Source organism: Rhincodon typus, chromosome 28 (genome assembly GCF_021869965.1).
Source record: "Rhincodon typus isolate 14 chromosome 28, sRhiTyp1.1, whole genome shotgun sequence".
NCBI classification, from domain to species: Eukaryota; Metazoa; Chordata; class Chondrichthyes; order Orectolobiformes; family Rhincodontidae; genus Rhincodon; species Rhincodon typus.
The window spans coordinates 41,077,648-41,093,824 of NC_063359.1; the positions used below are offsets into that span (position 1 = coordinate 41,077,648).

Below are 16,177 nucleotides of genomic sequence, written 5' to 3' on the forward strand. Positions count from 1 at the left end.
CCCCCCCCCCCCCCCCCCCCCCCCCGAAACTTCTGAACGCGAACAAATATAATCCTAACTGATTGAACCTCTCTTCATACATCAGTCCTGACATCCCAGGAATCAGCCTGGCAAACCTTTGCTGCACTCCCTCTATAGCAAGAACATCCTTCCTCACATAAGGAGACAAACCTGCACACAATATTCCAGCTGTGGTCTCATCAATGTTCTGTACAATTGCAGCAAGACATCCCTGCCCCTGTACTCAAATCCTCTCGTTATGAAGGCCAACATATCATTTGTCTTCTTTACTATGTGCTGTACCTACACACTTAATCTCAATGACTGGTGTACAAGGGTCTTAGTACGATGCTCTCTCTGTTCATAGCCATTCAAATAATAACCTGCCTTTTTTTTTTTTAAACCAAAGTGGATACCCTCACATTTATCCACATTATTCTGCATCTGCCATGCATTTGCCCACTCACTCAGCCTGTCCAAATCACACTGCAGCATCTCTGCATCCTCCTTACAGTTCACCCTTCCACCCAGTTTTGTGTCACCTGCAGGTTTTGAGGTATTATGTTTCGTTCCCTCATTTAAATCGTTAATATATTTTGTGAATAGCTGGGGTTCTAGCACTGATTTCTGTGTACCCCACTGGTCAATGCCTGCCATTCACTTAAAGATCTATTTATTCCAACTCTTTGTTTCCTGTCTGTTAACCAGTTTTCTGCCCAATTCAATACATTACCTCCAATTCCATGAGCTTTAATTTTACATGTTAACCTCTTATATGAGACTTTGTGAAAAGTTCAAATAAACCATATCTACTGACTCCCCACCCTCCCCAATCCACTCTACTTGCTGCATCCTCAAAGAATTCCAGTAGATGTGTCAAGCATGATTTTCCTTTCATAAATCCATGCTGACTCTGTCTGATCCTGCCACTGTTTTCCAAGTGGAAATAAAGAACTGCGGATGCTTCCGTTCTGAAGGGTCACTGGACCCGAAAGGTTAACTGATTTCTCTTCACATGCTGCCAGACCTGCTGAGATTTTCCAGCAATTTTCTGTTTCTGCTACTGTTTTCCAAGTGCTCTCCTGTTCAATCTTTTATAATGGACTCTAACATTTTCCCCAGTATTGATATCGGGTTAACTGATCTATAATTCCCAGTTTTCGTCTACCTCCTTCTTTTAAATGGAGGGGTTACACGAGCTACCCTTCAATCCATAGGAACTCTTCCAGAGTCCAAGAACCTTGGAAGGCTATTTGGGGTCACTTCCTTAAATACACTGGGATGTCAATTATCAGGCCCTGGGGATTTATCAGCCTTCAATTCCATCAATTCCTCCGACACCATTTTCCTACTAATTCAGATTTCCTTCCTGTCACTAAACCGTGCTCCACAACATTTCTGGTATGTTGTTTTTCCTTCCCTGTGAACTCGGAACCAAAAAATGCCATTTCTTTGTTCCTATTACCTGACTGTAAGGGACCTGTATTTGTCGTCTTTATTTTTCTGTTCATGTACCTATAGGAACTTTTAGTCAGTTTTTATGTTCCTTGCAAGCTGCTCTCATACTCTGTTTTCCTTTTCTTAATCAGTTCCTGTGCCCTCCTTTACTGAATTCAAAACTGCTCCCAATCCTCCAAGTTTGTTTTTTATTTCCAGCTAAATTGTATCCCTCTTCCTTGGATCTAATGCTATATTTCATCCATGTAAGCTATGGTTTGGCCACCTTTCCCAATTAAATGTTGCACCAGACAGGAAAAAACAATTGTTGCAATTCACCCCTGTGCTTTTTTAATATTTGCTATTGTTTTTCTATTGTCATCCCTTTAAGTAACGTTCCCCAGTCTATCATAGCCAACTCGCGCCTTGTACCATTGTAGTTTCCTTTACTTAGATTGAGGACTCTAGTCATTCTCCAACTTGATGAAGAATTGTATAATATTATGGTCGCCCATCCCCAAGGAACGTCACACAACTAGACCATCATTTGTTCCTTTCTCAATACACAGTACTCAGTCAGAATGGCTTGTTCTATAGTTGGTTCATCAACGTATTGGCTCAGAAAACCATCCTGTATACAGCCCAGAAATTCCTCCTATATGTATTGTCATTAATTTTATTCTTCTAATCTATTTGCAGAATAAAGTCACGCATAATTACAGATGTTCCTTTACCACATGTACGGCTAATTTTCTGTTTAATGCCATTCCCAACATCACCACGACAGTATAGGGGTCTATATAAACCCCCTACTAATGTCCCTTAGTATTTCTCACCTTTACCCATACAGATTCCACATCATTAGATCAAAGATCCTTCCTTACTTAATTTCCTCTCTAACCAGCAATGCAACTTCACTGGATTTTCCTTTTTTGACTGTTTTTCCTAAATCCAGAATACCCCTGGGCAGTCAGTTTCCATCCCTTGTCACCCTGCAGCCATGGCTCTGTAGTCCCGACAATATTGTACCTGTTTTCATCTATTTGCACAATTAATTCATCCAGTTTATTGTGAGTATTCCACACATTAGTGCAAAAAGCCTTAAGGCTTGTCTTTTTAACATTACTCGTCCCATTCCCATTATTTTCTACTGTGTTCCTGTTTGATCCTGGCCCTTGATTTCTCTGCCAATCACTTTTTTCTTATTCCCCATTTCTGTTTATTCTTCTTCGATTCCCATTCCTCTGACTCCATGCATAGATTCCCATACCCCTGCCATTTTAGTTTAAAGACTCACCAGCCACTCTCTTTCGAATACTTCTCTAGGGCTTCGGTCCCAGACCTGCCCAGGTCTAATCCAGGAACCTTACTGTCTCTAATCCCGTGCTGTCCCTGTCCTGGGTGTGTTTGATGGGGACAATGTAGAGGAGCTTTACTTTCAGTTTAACAGACTAGAAGGAGCTTTACAATGTATGTAACCTGATGCTGGTTGAGCCCAGGTTTGTAGTGTTTGGATATTGGGTTTAGTTTTATTGAGGTGCTGCTGCTCTTTGGGAGTCCTTCAAACTAAAACAGTGACTGAGACCCTAGGGACTATGTCTGTCTGGATAAACTGTGCTGGCTGTTTTCACAGACTCACCAAAGCTGTGGCAATGGACTGTGAGATGGTTGGTGTGGGTTCAGATAAAGTGGACAGCATTCTTGCACGTGTATCCATTGTGAACCAATTTGGAAAATGCATTTACGACAAATATGTGAAACCAACAGAAAAAGTGACAGATTACAGGACCTGGGTTAGCGGAATACGACCAACTGACTTGAAGAATGGTGAGATGTCTTCTTGAATCTGTAATTTTAAAATATTTATACAAAAATTTCAAAAAAAAGATTTTGGTGGGTCATTGGAAAGGAGATAAGTGAATAAATAAATTAACAAATTGACAAATACATCAGAATAGCCCAGAATTTCAAAGACATTACAGCAGGGAAACATTCTGTGCCATCAGTCCAGTTATCCTATACTCCCCAAAGCCATATCCACAAGCCACAAGTCAGGAGTATGATGGAATACTTGCCACTTGCCTGCATGAGTGCAGTCCCAACAACACTCAAACTTGACACTATCTAGAACACAGCAGCCTGCTTGATTGGCACCACATCCAGTCCCTTCACCACTGACACTCAGCGGTAGTGTATATCATTTACAAGATGCACTGTTGAAATTCACCAAGGTTCCTTAAAACAGTATCTTCCAAACCCACAACGACTTGCATCTGCAAGGACAAGGGTGGCACATATTTGGGAACACCAGCCCCTGCATGTTCTCCTCCAAGCAAATCAGCATCCTGTCTTTGAAACATATCACTATTTCGTCAGTATCACTAGGTCAAAATTCTGGAAGAACCCCCTGCCACCCCCCCCCCCCCCAATTGCATTGTGGATCTACCTACAGCACATGGACTTCAGCTGAAGAATTTAAATCACAACTGTTTTCTCAAGGGTAATTAGAGATGGGGAATAAACGCTGGTCCAGCCAGTGACACCCACCTCCCAGGGGCGAGCAAAAAAAAAACTGTCTGTGCTCCTCCAATTCTGTTATTTTGTCCATCTCTTACTTTATTTGTTGTGCTCTTAGTGGCCATCCTTGCAGCTGCTTGAGCCCTGATCTCTGGAATACTCTCCCTCAACCCCTCTGCCTCTCCTTCCTCCTTTAAGACACCCATTATGATCTATTGTGTGGCCAGACATTGATCTCCACTCCTGGAGTGGAATCCTGGTATCTGGTTATGTATGGAAGGAACAACTGAGAAGATAAATGAGCCTATGCTTTTCTTTTGACACTCGAATGGGATGATGAAATAAAAGAGAATGAGGAGATTTAGGCAGTTTGGTGAGGATAACTCCAGATTAGGGAAAAGATGATAAGATCCCACATCAACATTGTCAGCAACATGGTCAGGAAGCGACAAAGTCATGATTATTGATATTGAACTTCTCGTGAATAAGTGTCCTATTTCAAATTCAGTTGTGTTTCTTCCTCCGTAGTGCTGACAGTGCTGAGTATTTCCAGCACTTTCCATCTTTTTGTTTTTCAGCATCTGTAGTATTTTACTCTGATGTGAGTATTTGAACTTGTAGAGCGAGAGTCTTTATCCCTTGTGTATATTTGAAACTGATTTGACCATTTTTGACCTGGTTTGGCTTTACTTTTAGGTGAAGACTTCAAAGTTGTGCAGAGGGAGGTTGCAGAAATCTTGGAAGGCAGAGTGTTAGTTGGTCATGCTGTCCACAATGATCTCAAGGTCAGTACCAACAGTGGATGGTTCAGTGTTTGTTTGGGGGGTTTGACAGGGAACGTAGGATAATTCCTCTCCACAGTAAAATTTGTAAAATAAAATAAAATAACTTTCAAAGTATTTTTTTTTTTTTGGATAACCCAATCCCTTTCCCTGCTTAAAGGGTTCTCAGCTGATACCACTACAAAATATTGTTTTGGAGCACATAGGAAATAGGAGTAGGAGTAGGCAATCCAGTTTGGTCATGGCTGATCATCTACCCCCCTGCCAGTTTTCCTCAATATCTCTTAGTGCTTTAGAATTCAAAATCAATGGCTGAGCTTCCACAGCCTTAAAGGGCAGAGGATTCCAAAGATACAGCACCCTTTGACTGATGAGAAACCACCTCATCTCTGTCTTAAACCGCCTTTATCCTGAGACTCCGCTACCTGGTTCTAGATTCACCAGCCGGGGGAACCATCCTGGCCACATATACCCTGTTATACCTTGTGAGAATCTTGTACATTTCAATAAGATCCTGTCTCATTGTTCAAAATTCTAAGAAATACAGACCTAATCTCTTCAGTCTTTCCTCATAAGGCAAACCTGCCAATCTAATGGATGAGTCTGGTGAATTCCCATTGCACTCTCTCCGTAGCAGATGCATTCTTCCTTTGATGAGACCAAAACTGCGCGCACTATCTCTCGTGTCACCTTTCTGACTCGGATGTCCTTGAGCCTCTGGGTGGGTGGGGAGGGACAGGATATCAGAAGCAAGGTCCTACTGAGCCATTGCTTCCAATTCTTGTCCTTTGGCACAAAGCAGCAACCAGCTTATCGTACTGAATAGAAACGTTGAAGAGAATTCAAGGGGTTTGAACCCTCGTAACGACACAAGTAGAATTAATCTATTGGGGTTTATCCTGCTTATCAGTAAATCAGCGAAAATTGATCCATCTCCATGACACTGAAACCCTTACTGAAGGAGAGCATCCTTGGACGGGATCGTCACTTTAGGAAATGTGGCAAAGGTGTGGTGGTTGGGTGTGAAATGATCAGCATCTGTACAGCCTCTTTCTCTCCACACCACCAGGGTTTGCCCCACCTCTCCACTGACTCAGTGGTGCATGGAGTCCATACATGGATAATGACCATTCTCTGCAAGTGTCAGGGTGTTTGCAGCAGTCTGTAAGGCAGTGTGCTGTCACTGGACTAATAATCCTTAGAACACTGTGGGTAATGGAATTTGAATTCATTTTCAAATAAAAATCTGGGGATTGGTAAAACTGGGCACGAAACTATCAGAATGCAATAAAAATCCAACTAGTCACTAACATCCTTTAGGGAAGGAAGTCTTGTCTTTATCTGGTCTGTACCTGTTTGTGGTTCCAGATTCACATGTGTGTTTTCTGCTGGTCAAAGACTCAAACTCAGTTCACTTGATTCAGACCCCGAAAACAAAACTTGCCACTCTCCCGGGTCACCGTCACAAAGTTCCATTTGTTTGTCAAGCCTTTCTAAATCACTCTTCAAATGCTTCAGTCTGCAATCAGCAGAGCACGTATTTTTATATAAGAATTAATATAAAAGAGTACTATTGAAAAGAGTAAGCTATACAGGCAGCTGCTGCTTGTATTTGTTGCTTTACTAATTAATACTTGTTGTCTAATTGCCACAGATTCTGTTCCTGGACCATCCAAAGAAGAAAATTCGTGACACACAGAAATACAAACCTTTCAAAACAGTTGTCAGAGTAAGTAAAGTGACATTTGGATTTACCCGTCAATCACAACTGCTTATTGAATTTGAGAAGAGAATGTCAGCAGCAGCACAGTTGTTGGTTATTAAATGTACCTGTCACTTGATTGCAAATTTATTTCATCACTCAGTTACAGAATCAAACCACCTTTTTTTTTTAAATACATTGTTTCACTGGATGTTAACATCACTAGCAAGGCCAGCATTTGTTGCCCATCCCTAATGGCCCTTAGACTGTGTGTCTTGCTCAGCCATTTCAGAGGGCAGTTCAGATTCACCTTAATGTCCATTAGGGAAGGAATCTGCCATCCTTACCCAGTCTGGCCTACGTATGACCCTAGACCCCCAGCAATGTGGTTGACTTTCAACTGCCCTCTTGGCAATTAGGTATGGGCAATCAGTGCTGGCCTAGGCAGCAACGTGTCCTCATCCTGTGAATTTTAAAAAAAATACTGGAGTCTCACACAGATTTCCTTCCCTTAGGAGCATCAATGAAACAGATGGGTTTTTATAACAAGCAACAAAGTGGCTATCATTAGACCCAGCTTTTAATTCAGCCTGTTCAAAAATGGTATCACATGTCTCTGGAGCAGGTGGGACTTGAATCTGGGCCTCCTGCCTCCGAGGCAAAGACACAATCACTGCAGGACAAGAGCCCTTCCTTAATTCCAGATTTATTAATTAAATTCAAATTCCACCAGCTGTTGTTATGGGATTTGAACCCATGTCCCCAGTGCATTTGTTAATCTCAGTCTCTGGATTATGAATCCAGGGGTAGGGGAGGACCACGATCTCAAAAGCACCCCTTACTTCCGATTCCTGCATATTCCATTAGCTTTGTAACATTATTGTTATTAACACGCACAGCCTCAAATGCCTCTTTACAGCTCAGAATCAGGCCATTCTGTCCAGATAGTTCATTCACAATAGGCCCCACCTGCTCTTTATCTTAACCCATTAAATGGCCTTCTGTTCTTTACTCCCTGAAGTGTTTATCCTCTTTAAGTTCCTCTCAAATGCATCAATAGTAGCATTTTGTGACAGGTGAAATCAGCCACCCTGGAGCTAGGGTGATTTAGGAGCATTTTTCTCTTTTTCCAGGCCAGTGCATGTTAAACATTCCGTTTATTTTCTTTTTCTGTAAGTTATTCAAATTGTTTGTTTCTCTCTCTGTAGTGTGGCCGCCCTTCCCTCAAGCACTTGTGTAGACAGATCCTAAAGGTCAAAGTTCAGGAGTCTGAACATTCCTCGGTGAGTGTTCATTGAAAGCTTTCTCACTCGCTGTGTTTCAAGAAATTCTGCAATAATTACACCCACTGTGTACAGACAGTCATTGGAATTGCTGAATGTCCATAGTGTTGTCAGGCTTTGTTACCCTTGAAATACTAAAGCATCTCAGTTAAATTGACAAGGTCCCACATGGGAAACTGAAAGACAAAAGCACATGGGATCTAGGGTAACTTGGCAAGATTAATCTAAAATTGACTTAGTGATGGGAGATGTTGGGTGGTGGTAGAAGGCTATTTGTGTGATTGCAGCCCTGTGTGCAGTGCCATTATCAAAGTGATCAGTGCTGAGCCCCTTATTGTTTGCAATATAAATATATAAAGTGATGTAAATGAAAACATGGGAGAGATGATAAATTTGCAGATGACAAATTTCTGGTCAAGTGGTTGACAGTGAGGACGAAGATGTCAAGTTACAGGAGGACATAAAAAGATTGATCAGATCAATGGCGGGTGGAATTTTACTCTGATAAATGTGAGATGATGTACTTCGGAGGAAGAAGTAAGACCGGGAAGTTCTCAAGGAATGGCAAGACAGTAGGAAGGTCAGAGAAACAGAGGGATATTAGGGAGCTTGTCAACAGATCACTGAAGGCGGTAGGACAGGTTAAGATAGTTAACGAGGCATAAGGACTCTTGCATTTATCAGTCATGGCATAGATTATGTTGGAGCTGTACAGACCTTTGGTTAGGCCACAGCTGGAGTGCTGTGTGCAATCCTGGTCACCCAACTGTAGGAAGGATGTGATTGCACTTGAGGGGGTGCAGAGGAGATTCCCCAGGGTGTTGCCTGAGATGGAGCATTTCAGCAAAAAGGGGAGGCTGGATAAGCTTTTTTTTTTTTTGTTTTCTTTTGAGCAGAGGGAGTTGAGAGGGAACTAGATAGATGTGTACAAGGGGCATGGACAGAATGATTAGAAATCAGCCGTTACCCTAGCTGAAGGGTCAGTAACAAGAGGGCACAATTTTAAAGTGAAAGGCAGCAGGTTTAAAGGGGATTTGAGGAAATTTTTTTTTTCACCCAGAAAGGTGGTGAGGTCCGGAATGCCCTGCCCAGGACCGGAGTTGAAATGGGAAACCTCACAATCTTTTAAAAAATGTTTGGATAAGCACTTTAAGGGTCAGAGAATTCCAGGTTTTGGGTCTAGTCCAAGAAAGTGGGACTATGGAAGTAGTGGCATATTTTTTTGGTAGTATGGACTCAATGGGCCAAAGGGTCTCTGATTCTATAAATTGTCTCCTTGTCATCTTTCATGTTCTGTGCCGCTAAAGATACTGCCTCGCACGGGTACAGGTACTAGTACCCCACACGCTGACTCTCACCTGGGTATGGCTCTTCCACATGCTGACTTCTCACTGCTGAGCTGATTGTTGGTGCTGATCACATTTGGGCATAAACTTGGAGGGTTCTCTGCCAGGGTTGCTGCTAGTGAACTTTCTGGGTGAGGACAGAAAATCTAATGTTGATGCCCTCTCTGGCGTGATGGCTGCTTTGTTAAACTGAAGGGGAGTCTGCACTGGTAGAACCTGTACCCCACAAGAGGCAAGTGGAAATGAGATTTTTACAAGTGCATCAGTTTGAACAAACAGGATTTGCCACCGCTGCCTGTCTAACAATGTTTTCTTTCCCCTGTTCTTATTCTTAGGTACAAGATGCTCAGGCAACAATGAGACTTTATACACTGGTGAGGCAGAAGTGGGAGGCAGAGGTGAAGGCAAAGTACAGAACAAAAAAAATAAGTTGCAACAGTGGAGAAACCAAACCTTGAAGCTAAATGTGAGAGACTTGTCAGAAAGTAACACTGAGCGAACAGTGATGCTAATCCCCAGTCCCCTCCACCCAGAGCCAGGTGATTTGTGAAAGGTCTGCTCTCTCATCAACATGACAGTTTGACAGATGAAGACTCTGGTGTGAGGTGGCAATTGTATTTTTGCTGTGACTGCTGTCAGTTGAGTAATGTAGCACACTAGCTAGATGGTGTTCAGCAAGCTGACTGTTCACTGGTAACACCATGCATATGGGTGTTTTCATACAGTAATTGACCCTGTACCAGAATGTGGACTGAATTAGGTTGGAGTTACTTCTCTTCTTGTTTGAATTTTAACTTGTAAAATCTGTACTTGTTGTTCTAGCTCTAATGATTTACAAAAATAAAATGTCTACAGAATTTTCACTGAATAATTGATCAGGACAGAACAGTTTCCACACCTGGTGTCAACTTCAAACATTCCCAGACAGGGTCAACATGAGGTTGGATACAGAGTGAAGCTCTCTCCACACTGTCCCCCATCAAACACTCCCAAGACATGGATAGCAGAGTAAAGCTTCCTCTGCACTGTCACCATCAAACAGTCCCAGGACAGAGACAGCACTAAGCAGTTACATACTGAGTTAAGTTCCATTGATAAAGCAGCCTTGACATATAACTCTTATTCTGATTAAATTCTACTTCTCTCTAGTCACCCATACTAATAGATCCTGTTCTGGTTTCTGATTAATCCACCAAGGACAGATGATTTCAAAACTTCAGAGCCTTGAAAGTCAAACAGGATGTACCAAGAAATGAATGATTTCATGGCAAGCAGTGGCAAGAATGAACAAAATGGTCAGGGAGTTGAGTCTACCTGATCCACTTGTCTGTTTCACATAAAAGGGCTGATACGTGGTAGCACTGAAATTTTTCCATTGCTGTCACTGGCCATACCAGTGAAGCAGCAAAGGCAGAACTGGTGATGAATATTGGGAATGATTTTAATTCTTCCTGCACTCCTCTGGAACAGATCTAGAACATACTTCATTTGACCTTTTTATGGATCCAAAGGGGCTCACCATTCAGTCCGCTGAACTCAAATCAAGATGTGTTTAACAGGAAATAGGTCAGTGTCAGATTCTTTGACATGGGTGGCATAGAGGCTCAGTAGTTAGCACTGCTACCCCATAGCACCAGGGACCCAGGTTCAATTCCAACCTTGGGTGACTGTGTGGAATTTGCACATTCTCCCTGTGTCTGTGTAGATTCCCTCTGGGTGTACCGGTTTCTTCCCATTTGCCAAAGTTGCACATGTTGGTGGCTTGGCCACGCTAAGTTGTCCCCAGTGTCCAAAGAGTTTAGAGGGATATGAGTCAAATGCTGCCAAATGGGACTAGATCAGTTCAGGGTAACTGGTCAGCGTGGATGAGTTGGACCAAAGGGTCTGTTTCCATGCTGTATAACTCTGATATGACTGGATTTGGCCATTCTGACTTGGAAATATATCACCATTCCTTCAGTATTGCTGAAGGAAGCTTTGGACCTCCCTTTGCAACTGCACTGTGGGTTTAACTACACACTATGGCTACAGTCATTCAAGCTGGGGGATTACCACCATCCTGCTATGGGTAATAAATAGCAGCCTATCAGTGAAGCCCAATCCAGTCAATAAATCAAAGAAAATTATACAGTCATTGGTTGCTGTATTTTAGCCTTGGCCTTGTGGATGAGAGAGAAACAGGTATAGAGTCAACAGCACTGAGATGCTCTGAATAGCTCTCCAACAACTGCATCTATTTTTAAGATTGTAATTGGTCTAGGTAACCACCGAGTGGGAGGACATTCTTTCTCAGAGACATAATATCAGAATAATGAACTATCATTGACATGAGAAGATGAACTGGGAATGTAGAGTATTTCGAGTCTTTTTTTCTGATTTCCAGCAGCTGCAGTAGTTTGCTGCTGCAGAGTGAAGAATGCAAACACAACTGCAATTCTGATACTAGGAGGCAGGATTCTTTTGTCAAGGAATAAGCCGTTCCGTTTGTTGCTATTTTGTTAGTTGTGATCACACAGACTAAAATTTGTATTTCTCTAGTGGCTTTCACAACACTGGGAAGTCCAATGAGGTTCATAGTTGTCAAAGTTTTTTTTTCAGTGTAGTTACTGTTGTAATGCAGGAAACATGGTAGTCAATTTGTGATCACTAAAATGGTAATAACTGAATCATCTCTTGAGGAATAAATTATGGCCCACCATACAAATTCCCTGAACGTCTTTGATTAGCACCTTTTAAGTCCACTCAAGGGAGCAGATAATTCCCAAATCTAATGTCCCATCTGTGGCATAGTGCTCCCTCAGTAATGTTACTTTAATAGTGTGGTGCTCCCTCAGTACTGAGCCTCAGACAATGTGGCACCTCCTTCAGTATTGACTCTCAAACAATGCAGCGCTCCCTCCGTACTGACACTGGGGGAGTCTCTCTGCAATGAGATCGGATCCCAGTTCTATTTGAATGGAGACTTTCCTGCTTCTGTGTGAAGCTCCAAAAGAAACACATTCATAACAAAGGTGGGGAGTTGAGGGAGAAGTAATATGATTCAGGATATTAACCAAAAGTTCTGAACTTTCAGAGGGAGTGTGGTTATTGTGAAGCTTGAGTTGCGACAGCCTGCAACAGTCTGAATCGCTGCTTGTTTGTGTTGTTCAGATTGACAGCACCTTGTGAGCTGTCTGTGACTGAAGATCAGTGTTGAAGAAGGAAAGTGTAATCAGTACTGACAATCCTCGGGGCTCATTCTTCTGTTTATTAAAAACATGATTTTAAATTAAATAGAGTCCCTAGTGTTTCTGTTGTCTTCATTCTGAGCACCTGCCTCTGCTGCCTGCAATTTTGAAAGTGTAGAATCCAGCACAGTGACAATGTTCTGAAGGGAGGGTGAGAATGTCCACAAATTAGCAATTTGTTACTTCCCTATTTCCCCTGCAGAGTTCATGACTCAATGTTCTCCTCTTATTGCAAGTGCTAACCATCCTGGAAACTGTCCTTCCAAGACAGGCTAATTGTAGAAAATAACAGGAGCCCATTCAGCCCCTCAAGACTGTCATTCTAGTAAACCATTGATATAAATCTCTATTAATTATATGAGTAATGCTGCAGAGAAAATGAGATAATATTTAGGTCAATGACCTTTTGTCAGAATGCAAATATTTTACTTGGTGTCTTTCTCTGCACACGTTATACTTGATCTATTGACATTTTCCAATATTTTCTGTTTTTAAATTTCAGATTTCCAGCATCCTTTTTTTTGTCTTTGTGCTTAAATCCATTAATCTGCTTCTGCCCTGTATCCTTCAACACCTTTCCTCAATAAACAATCTACAGTTCTGAATATTTCAGTTGGGCCTCAGCCCCTATCGTTCAGGGATTTGGAGGAAGTTCCAGATTTCCTTTTATTTCTTTCATGACTACACCCCTGCCATTCTGCACTTCACACAAGATGAAATAAATTCACACCACTTGCCTTATCAAATCCTTTATCTTAAACTTCACCATTAGGATCGCCCTTTAAATTTTTGTATTTGAAGGCATGCCAGACTGTGCAAATATCCTGAATTTAAACAAATTGCTGGTGAAGTTCAGCAGGTCTGGCAGCACTTGTGGAGAAAATGGAGCGTTAATGTTCTGGGTCCGGTGACCTTTCCTCAGTTGCTTTCATGTCACTGGACCCGAAATGTTGACTCTTGATTTCTCTCCACAGATGCTGCCACACCTGAAGAGCTTTTCCAGCAATTTCTGTTTTGTTTCTGATTTAAAGCATCCGCAGTTCTTTACACTTTTATTTCATGCTGATTTTAACCCATTTCACTTTACTATCATCCCCCGCACCAGCTCATGGACAGGGCTATCCAATTATTCCGATTGCCTTAGCCCCACTCTTCCCCAAAGTTTGGCAATTTCTCCTTTTCAAGTATTTTACCAAGCTCTTTTTGAAATTTTCTATTAAATCTGCTTCCACTGCCCTTTCAAGCAGTGTGTTCCAGATTCAACTTCGGGATTTATACTGTTTGAGTCTGACCTGAACAATAGATTTTGGTTTATGTTGGCTAACCTGGACTATAACATTGGAGGACCTGCACAAGATTTGACTCTCACCTCGTTTGAAGCAAATTTGACTTTGATTGCATTCAGTGTTACATCTAGTTTCTGAGAGATGAGTTCAGGCACCACATCCTCTGAAACAACACAACAGGGATTAGCTTTATTGATTAACTGAAAAACCCGTTTCTGTAGGCTCCTTGCTGCAGTGTGCACACCACCACCACCCCACACTCCTCCCTTCTCCCATCTCTTCCCCATCCCACTGCTCTCCATCACATTCATTTCTCCACCCAACTCCTTCCCTACCCCATTTCTCTCCCCCCTCCTTGCCTTGATCTCTCCCCACTACCTCATCCCACTCTCACTCCACCTTCCACTTCCTACAATCCTCCTCTCTTCACCTCGCTCAGTTCCCCCCACACTCCCTGCCTTCTACCCACTCCTCCTAACCCCGCACATCTCCCCCCTCCCTTCCCCACCTAATCTTCCCCTTCCACCATATTGTACTCCACAATCAGCAGACGTGAACCTACTGTACTGCACCATTTCCTGAAACACCATGCAGATATCCTGCACCACCTCAGGGTCAGTGAAGTGGCTGTGGTAACTCTGAATGAGCAGGGCGAATCCATCCCGACCGCCTTCTGGCACCAGGATCCGGAAAGCCACAAGCTCTGAAAGGGAGAGGATATGAGCTGGTTAGTTCAAAGGAAACTGGGTGAGACTGATTCGTTACCCCCATCCCCTTTGTAAATCAAGGATCAGCACAGTGTCACTGGAGTCTCTTGTTTCTTCCCTCATTGCACCCTCACTGTGCCCCCACTTGATCCTCAGGATTTCAAAGCTCTATTGTTGTGTTCTGATTTTTTTCTATCCTGTTCTTTCCAAACTTGGACTCATGGAGTGAGAGCCTTGACATTTAATTTACATTTTCAATAGATTAACTACAATTTAACTGTTTGGTTGAAGAGTTGTCCTCTATCTCCTTTGTTTGTCAGAAGTGGGAATGTTCTTGATGATTACAGTGTTCAGTTCCATTCTTCAGATAATGAAGCAGTCTTTGACCATGACTTGGATCATGATTCGTGTAGATAAATAAGTAATGAGTAACATTTGCCCAAAGAAGTGGCAGGTGATGATCATCTCCAATAAGACAGAATCTAATAATTTCTTCTTGACTTTCAAATGTACTACCTCCACTGAATCACCCACTATCAGTAACTGCTCGCTATTGTACACTAGGAACTGAACTGGACTAGTGTATACACATACATATAAATAAAACAGCTACTTATCTGGAACCATTCCTCTAACCTTTTAAGCTTTGCCCATTGAATTAAGAGACGATCTTTAACACCTACCTGACAACCGAATTAAGCTTGACAGAGCGAAGCAGATATTTTTCACAACGGTTTCTTTTCGCAGGTGAAGGTCAAAAGCTTCAATTAAGAGCAGGGTGATCTCCTCCAATTGCCCATCATTCAGGGGCTCTGAGAAGAGAACATGAACATATGAGTGTTCAAATAACGTAACTATCAAAGTATGCAGACCGGTAAGAAGCAGAGATGGAATGTGTAGACTTGGCATTTGTGCACACGGAATGTGACATGCGGTGATTATGTACACATGGACTAGGACATGCAGTGGATATGTCAGAGTCATACAGCTCTGAAACAGACCAACCTATCCATGCCGACCAGGTTTTCCAAACTAAACTATTCCCATGTACCTGTGTTTGGCCCATATTGTTCTAAACTTTCCCATTCATGTACCTATCCAAATGACGTAACCATACCCTTATCTAACACTTCCTCTGGCAGTTCATAAGTGCACGTGGACTGGGACATGAAGTATATGCACACGTGGAGTGGGTATGTGCACGTGTGGACTAGGACACGCAGTGGGTATTTGAACATGTGGACTGGGACACAGTGGTTATCTGCAAACATGAACTGAAACATGCAGTGCACATGACTATGCACAAAGTTGTACATATGCGTGGACTAAGACATGCAGAAACTCTGCACATGTGGACCGCGACAGAATTTGGCTACATGCTATGCAAACGTGTGTCATGTGTTGTGGATATAGATATGGCTCTCTGTTCTGTAGTATGTGCTGGTTTATGTTTGTTACGTACATGTACATACCTCATTGTGACTGGTTTCTCAGACTCACCCTGTAATGACAGGACCCACAATACTGCGCTGGCTGATTCCACCACATCACCATTCTGGATGTGCTTCTCCAGGACCTGCAGAATAGTCCGCAGCAAATGTTCCGACCTTGCAATTTGTGCATTTTCCTCTATAGGAGGGGCACCAAGAGTTCAAAGTTAGACAGTGGATCTCTCCCAGATGAGCTCTGACTGTTTAAGATCAGTGCCTGGGCTGCAGCTGAGCACCAATTCTCTCCTGATCTAGTGTCAGCAATGGTTCAGTGGGAATTACTCACACCTCTGATTCGGAAGATCATAAGTTCAACTCCTGCTCCAGAGATATGGGCACACTATCTTTAGCTGACAAGAGTCAGAAGCTGACTTTTATTAGTTTTAAATCTAAGTTCAAT

At 42.4% G+C, this 16,177-nt stretch overlaps 2 protein-coding genes across 2 annotated transcripts in view; one reads left to right on the forward strand and one right to left on the reverse strand.

Annotated features, from left to right (window-relative positions):
- The window catches only part of rexo4 (REX4 homolog, 3'-5' exonuclease), a 12,840-nt gene extending 2,905 nt beyond the window's left edge, over nucleotides 1–9,935 (forward strand). Inside the window, exons 3-7 of the mRNA XM_048613605.1 lie at nucleotides 3,071–3,264; nucleotides 4,651–4,739; nucleotides 6,391–6,465; nucleotides 7,647–7,721; nucleotides 9,403–9,935. Coding sequence (XP_048469562.1) covers nucleotides 3,071–3,264; nucleotides 4,651–4,739; nucleotides 6,391–6,465; nucleotides 7,647–7,721; nucleotides 9,403–9,525 — 556 coding nt within the window. The 3' untranslated portion in view covers nucleotides 9,526–9,935. The remainder of the gene's footprint in view (nucleotides 1–3,070; nucleotides 3,265–4,650; nucleotides 4,740–6,390; nucleotides 6,466–7,646; nucleotides 7,722–9,402) is intronic.
- A 116-nt stretch (nucleotides 9,936–10,051) lies between these two features.
- LOC125486373 (serine/threonine kinase-like domain-containing protein STKLD1) overlaps nucleotides 10,052–16,177 on the reverse strand; it is a 72,121-nt gene continuing 65,995 nt past the window's right edge. The window contains exons 9-13 of the mRNA XM_048613604.1: nucleotides 15,788–15,916; nucleotides 14,971–15,099; nucleotides 14,143–14,283; nucleotides 13,664–13,743; nucleotides 10,052–12,434 (exon numbers count right to left, since the gene is read on the reverse strand). Coding sequence (XP_048469561.1) covers nucleotides 12,336–12,434; nucleotides 13,664–13,743; nucleotides 14,143–14,283; nucleotides 14,971–15,099; nucleotides 15,788–15,916 — 578 coding nt within the window. The 3' untranslated portion in view covers nucleotides 10,052–12,335. The remainder of the gene's footprint in view (nucleotides 12,435–13,663; nucleotides 13,744–14,142; nucleotides 14,284–14,970; nucleotides 15,100–15,787; nucleotides 15,917–16,177) is intronic.